This window comes from Adiantum capillus-veneris, unplaced genomic scaffold, assembly GCF_014529385.1.
Source record: "Adiantum capillus-veneris isolate H3 unplaced genomic scaffold, ASM1452938v2 Hic_scaffold_276, whole genome shotgun sequence".
Lineage (NCBI taxonomy): Eukaryota > Viridiplantae > Streptophyta > Polypodiopsida > Polypodiales > Pteridaceae > Adiantum > Adiantum capillus-veneris.
In genome coordinates, this window is record NW_028221404.1 from 209,788 (window position 1) to 216,442 (window position 6,655).

The 6,655-nt window shown below is 44.6% G+C and overlaps 1 protein-coding gene across 1 annotated transcript; it reads right to left on the bottom strand.

Annotated features, from left to right (window-relative positions):
* Positions 1-5,375: 5,375 nt before the first annotated feature.
* On the bottom strand, positions 5,376-6,411 carry LOC147417330 (uncharacterized). Its single transcript, XM_086507713.1, has 4 exons — positions 6,320-6,411; positions 6,059-6,147; positions 5,903-5,955; positions 5,376-5,564 (listed from the first exon to the last, which is right to left on the bottom strand). The coding sequence occupies exons 1-4, from the start codon at positions 6,340-6,342 to the stop codon at positions 5,376-5,378; spliced, it is 354 nt and encodes a 117-aa protein (XP_086363839.1). The 5' UTR covers positions 6,343-6,411.
* Positions 6,412-6,655: the final 244 nt, after the last annotated feature.

A 6,655-nucleotide genomic window follows, 5' to 3' on the forward strand; every position in this document is an offset into this window, starting at 1 on the left:
TTTTCCATACAAACACCTTACCCTTCCAGATCTTTAATTATGCATTTACATCATATTTCTCTCTTCATGCTAAATGTAAATAGTAAACTTAATTCTACCCTCCTAGTTTTTTTACTACACATTCTTTTAATTAATTACCTTTACTAATTTAAATAGCTATCTACATCCCATAATTTGTAAATAAATAATTTATGGGCACTTATCTTACCCATCTTCTCTCAAGGGTAGGGTTAACCTGTAGGCCTTCCCTTCCCCACCACTATGTGACCCAAGTCTGGATCATTTACTTGTGTTGGTCAACAAATCTTAAATATAATGTATATCCCCAGTAATCAAACTTATTGGAGCCACCTCATTTGTTTAAGGTGGATTCCCTTTTGAAAAAAGCATGCTACACCTTGGATGCATGCTAAAGGGCCCCCTACAAGGAGACTTGGTTCAAAAGGTGTTTTGGATGCATCTTGAACGCCTCAGCTCGTGTTTATACTTGAAGAACACTCCAAAATCAGCTTAAACACTTTGAGAAGGTCAACTTTGCCTTTTACAGCACCCAATTCTGAGTTACAGGCTGAAAGTTATGGTGAAACAAGGTGCTGCGGACACGTTACTGCAGGTCAAAGTTACAATCAGGTAACCACAAAGGTGAAAAGTTTTCTTGACTTCTCCAACATTATAAAATACCAATGGAGAGTTAAAAACCACTTGCATGTGGAGGGGTCAGCTCAAGATGCTTCCAGAGACACAACAAACAGGATGGGGACACTCTGCAGGAGCCACTGGAGGGACATCATGGTGGGGTCCACATACATTATCAACCCTTATGGAGCCTCCATGACCTAAAAGGCTATTTTTAATGAAAAAATAAGTCCCTTATTTGCATAATTGAAGGAATGGTCAAAAGGGAACCTAACTATGTTAAATACCTACCCTAGTCAAGTTTAACCTAACCCAAGGTCTTGTACAACTATAAAAAGGCCCTTTGGCAAGCACAAAAATACACACACCTACTCCATTGCTGCAAATAAGCTCCTCTAAGGTTAGGGAAGCCCTAATCTCTCCTCCTCTTGTCTCCCTATCCATTCCTAAGCTCGCTATCATAAGCGGCACCATAGAGAGAGCATCAATATGCTATTGCTACCATTCTCTTGCAAACATTCCTCTTATCAACTCATCCCTAAATAAGGATTGTAGATTCTATATGAGAGCAAGGATATCAAGTTCAATGATCTATCTCATGGTTTGATCAACAAATTGTTTGCAATTGGGGTGTCTCGTCACACTTTTGCTCTAAACGCATGTAAAATTGGTAAGCCTATCTTGCAGCTTCTCATATTTTGTGCTCATTGGTTGCTTGTTTGTTTAGAATGTTTTTGTGCACCAGGTGTCTATTTGCTTGGCTTCTCCCTTATGTTGTGTGTAAGTAAGTCTTGGGGCTGCCATAGATGGAGAAGAGCGCTCTATGCATGCCGCCTTATGTGTTAATGTCTCTTCTTTTGGGAAAGGAAGAGTTGTTCAAGTATTTTGGCATTGTGGTGTTTTGAGTTTTGAGGTTTGTGATTATTTTCTTAGAATATTCTGAGCACTAATATGGTGAAGGTCAATTTTTGTATTTTGTAAATCTGCAGCCTGAAAAAATCTGCTTAAGAGTGTGTTTGAATGTTGAATTGCATTTGTGTTAAAAATCATAAGGATTGTGTGATGTGTGTGTGTGTGTGTGTGTGTGTGTGAGAGAAGAGAGAGAGAGAGAGAGAGAGAGAGAGAGAGAGAGAGAGAGAGAAATGAAATGTTATATAAGCGTCTTCAAAAGGCCAAAGTGACCTATGAGACAAGAAAGTTACAATGTGGTGGATCTGATACAAAGTAAGAGTAACAAGATGACAAAATAACATACTATGGAATCCTAAACTGCTAGGTGTGAACTAAGCAGCTAGCCGGGGATAGCTAGATCACAAGAGATCCAGTATCGGTCGCTGGCGGATCTCATCAATCTCCTCCATGGTCAGTAGTCTGATCGTGCGTCGTGCATGTCGGGCCAAAGTGATCCAAATCCTCTGATGCAGCCTCCGTCGATGATGTGTAGTCCTCCGCTGTCGTGGGCGTCTGGATCTCCCCAGCTCAGTAGCTCGGTCGATCAGTGTCCCTCTGGTGTAAGGCGACGAGCTCTACTGTGGTAGTAGCTCCTCCGGGTGTCCAATGGCAGCTCTAAACAAGTCTGTGATCTGTCTCTGAGACTGGCTCCCTCTCATCAAGCTCTCTCTGTGTCTGCGCAGCTCGAGAAAAAACAAACCCAGACATCTCTGATCCTCGTACCGCATGAGTGTGGAGAGTGGTCGAAAGCCCTCTCTGAATAAGCAATGGAAGCGGCCTCGTATCTCGTAGTAGACGGGGCGGTGGCATGTGTAATGCAACTCTGTCTCAGGCTCGATGTCACATAGGGGGCATGTCCTAGCCTCTGCTAGTACTCCGATGTATCTCCCAGTCTCGATCCGTAGCTGGTGTGAAGATGTGCGTATCTGGCCAATAGCACATCGTATCCCATGAGACAAGTGGGTGTCCATGTATCTGGGCCTCGTCACAAAACCATCCTCCGTAAGCTGGAGGAGATGCTCTCTGTAGAAAGCCATCTTCGTGCTCAGCTCCTGTGCTGGCTGTATCAATGTCCTCTTGGTGTCTAGCTAAGTCAAGTCCTGGCGAATGAGCCTGGCGATCTCGGACTGTGTAAGAGTCAAAGAGGGTGCATCCAATGAGTACTGGAAGGGAGAATATCTATCTATGCTGAACCCATTCGCCTGAAACCATGATGTCATCTCCCCATACCAGCATGTTGTGTCTCCTTGCATGGCTAACTGTTGAGAGGACTCGGCCTGCATATCTGTCTCTAGGAAGTTCCCACATGCGGGGTATGAAGGAGACAGATCTGGTAAGCGCCTCAACCACCAGTGGGGGGGGCAGCTAGCTCTGCTCGTACAATAGCACCCGGTACTGAAGCCTTAGCTCTAATGAGCCGCGAGATCATAGAGATCAGAGGCTTCTCCATGTCCCCCCATCCATCACTGCGGCTTGTCCTCCCGTGATGATCCAGTGAAGGTCCCCAAATCTCAGCTCCATAAAGCAATGCAAAAGCCACCAAAGTGTCAAAGAGCCAAAGCTTCGTCCGAGGCTCCTGAAACTGAACCTGTGAACACATCCTTGCCAATCTACCCAATGCTGCATGGGCTCTGGTCAATTTAGTCTCTGCTGCCCTCCTCAATGAAAATGCTGGCCCACTAAAAACCACTCCAAGGTAAGTGTAAGCATCTGTATACTCCACCTTTTCCTGCCCGTATGTGAAGGCGGGCGCTGACCTCCTGATCCACTGTGGGGTGGTATTAAATACCATGACCTTGGTTTTACCAAGGTTGACGGACAAACCACTTTCCTGGGCAAACCTATGCAAAGCATCCAAGTGACGTTGCATCCCCTCCGGAGAGTCGGAGATCAACACAATATCATCAGCATATAGAAATAGTGGAATCCATGTCCCTGCCAGCTGTGCACCTCTATCACCATCTCTCTCAATGTAGTCAGAAACCTCATCTACATACATACCAAATAGAGTAGGAGAGAGCCAGCCCTGCTTCACCCCAATAGTGGAGTAAACCAGTGTGGATAGACCCTGTGGTGTGCGTACATGCCCCACTACTGACCTGTATAATGCCATGACCCCCCAAAAGAGCTCTGTGGGTACTCCCATCTGTTCTAATCTGCACATCAATCTAGCTCTGGGCACTGTGTCAAATGCTTTGCGGAAATCCACAAAGCTACAATAGATCCGTCTCCCACGCGATCTGCCCTCCTCAACGATGGCTCTGAGTGTCAAGATATGTCAAGATAAAAAAAAAAAAAAAAAAACCTCCTGAAACCTGCCTGCCCGGCTGCGTGTATCCCCTCCCTCTCTGCCCATCTACTCAGCTGCTGCTCAAGAATAGATGCATACAACCGTGCCAATGTGTGTCCAATCATGATAGTGCGATAGTTCCCCGACTTGAAGATAGGTACAATAGTAGATAGGCTCCAGTATGAGGCAAGCCCTCACACATGCACAGTTAAACATAACTGCTAGAAGCTCTGCTAGTAAATCTCTGGCATGCGTGAAATGCTCAGCCACTAAGCCATCATGATCATATGCTCTCCCAGTCCTCATCCTGTCAATGGCCTTCCTCACCATCTCAACGGTGAAAAAAGCACATGTGTGTGGGCATGGATCGGGGGGGTCGGAAGGGGGGGCTGCTCAAGAACTGTGTAGGGAGAGAGAGAAGCAAGCAGCCCCCCTCCTTGCTTAAGAAACCTCTGTGTTTAAGTAGCCCCCATGCTTGATAAAAGGCTTATCTACGTCTGATTTTTTGTCCTAAGGTTTTGCTTTTATTGTTTTGCTTCTAATCGATAACTACTGACTCGAACGCGTGGAGTCTCTACGCGAAAGATTGACGTGTAACTTTGTACCTGCGCAAAAGACTGACGCGTTTGAACGCTGTGGGCTGAGGGGGGATGGGGAGCGCTGGGCTGAGGGGGGAAGGCTGAAAGGGAGCGATGGGCTGAAGAGAGAGAGAGAGAGAGAGAGAGAGAGAGAGAGAGAGAGAGAGAGAGAGATGTGCACAAGAGCAAATCATCATGCTATATGAGACAAGGAAGAAAGCAAGCTTTCCATTAAAGCTATAGAATCTGAAAATCCACCATAACGCTGAAAATGCAGCTTTTCCACTCATATTGGGCGCCCCCTCTTGGGATGAGAGTTTCTACAAGCTCAGTTGGCCTATAGGTTTCTCTCCTACTGCCATGTATCCAGTTTGCCCCATTTTGTTTAATTCCTAGTACCCACCAACTTATAACGTCCTGTCGAGGGGCCTAAATGACTTTAACTGAGCCTAGCCCCTTCTTTACTAGTCGGATTCCAGTGCCGATCGGCCCCGCCATCTTGTGGCTGCGTGGCCTTGACTCTTGCGGGTGAAACTCTCTGCCAATGACCGTTTCACACTGGCCATGCAATGTCCAGGCATTTGTGATTTCAAAAAGAGGGTCCCAAAAATTAAATAAAAAAGAAAGGGAAAAAAACCAACAAATAAAGTTAGTGTTTGTCACAGTCTCATGATTGTTTTGATTGATGTTTTCCCCTAGGAACCTTTCCTAAATCTGCTAGAGAAAGACTAGGCTCCTCTCTCACCTCTTAAGTGTGTCTTTACCTCAAATAAAAAGAGTTAATTAGTATCGCTGAACTAAATCAAACCTCAGTCCTCAGTAATCACCTCGTCTTAATGCAATAATGGATTCAATCTGTAAAACATGCAATGTCCCTCACTACATCGTCACCTTTGTAGTGTAAATTGCACAAGCAATTCTTAAGCTGGAGTAGCATCTTGCATGCCAGCCTTCAAAATGTCCTTGATGAAACTTTGTTGCACCTGACATAGTTTGCGAGTTGCTCTTGACGATTGGCCCCTAGCAACCATGTTTTGTCTGTTCCTACCAGTGGATCTTAACCTTGAACACTTAGCAGAATTTTGTCTTTGAAATAGTCGCATAATGTCCTGAACTTCCAGGGAGTAGCTGCAGTAAGAAACTCACTATACATTTGATCTTCACTTGGACTCACCCTTCTGTGTCGCATCAAAGGTAAACCTTCTTGTTGGTGGACCCTCATGAGGAATAGTAGGCCCCAACTCATAATGTGTATCTCAAAAATATCAACTCAATTCTAAATGAAAAAACTTGAACCAAATGGGAAGCAGAGATCAGATGCTGAAAAGGCCAGAGGAAGAGAGGCCAAGAACAAAAGACACATGAGAAGAAGAGAGGTGCATGAGAGCCAAGCAGATGGATAGCCTAGTAAAAAGCATAAAGAAGCAAAATGCCCCCCTCTACTTACCTTTCCCAACTTTGAACCTGGATCCTGATGAAGGATCTTCCACTGTGATGTATCTAGCAGTACAGCAAGGGCAAAGCCAACTTATGAGAAGTCCCCCTTCTCTACAAGAGTCGTATAAAAAAAGAAAATTAAGAAGGTTTGCCAGGTTTAGATCACCTGCAAGACCTTGGTTGTTTGGTTTTGAGGGGGGTTTACACTTGCGTTGTACACGGCTCGGACCTGTATGTTTTCCTTGAGGCGTGAGCCTTCAAGGTGTTTTAATTAATATTTACTAAAAAATCATAATAAAAAAGACAAAAACAATTGTGCCAGTTCAAAATGAGCGAGCTTGATACATCATACAACATTATATGGAGAAAATCCGTACTTGCACCTGTATCTAGTACTCAATCAGACTCAGCAAAGAACACAATATACCTCCCACGGCTGTGGCTTATCATCGAAGTGAAAAGTCAAAACTCCTTGTTTTAGAATGCTACCTGCAACTATGCCTGCTTCTTCTTGAAGCTGAAAACAGATGGTGACAAGTTAGATTAGAACTCAGGCAGGGTGAAAAAGCAATAAAATTTCCTAAACACACTTAGTTTAAAACTTGCACCACACACCTGCACACGCACGTGTCCGTGCACACACTTTTTTCTTCTTGTAAATCTGCTTTGATTACTTTACAAGTGGGAAACCTCAAAGCGAGGAAAACCCACGAAAAGAAAGGGATACAAAGAGCAGAGCACTATGAGGCTCAAAAAGCTAGAA

Bases quoted from the DNA above. Each gene is read 5' to 3' on its own strand.
- LOC147417330 (XM_086507713.1), bottom strand. From the start codon at position 6,342: ATGATAAGCCACAGCCGTGGGAG. The intron at 6,148-6,319 runs GTATATTGTGTT...AACACCTTGAAG, and splicing joins ATAAGCCACAGCCGTGGGAG to GCTCACGCCTCAAGGAAAAC. The intron at 5,565-5,902 runs GTAAGTAGAGGG...CTGGAAGTTCAG, and splicing joins CAGGTTCAAAGTTGGGAAAG to GACATTATGCGACTATTTCA.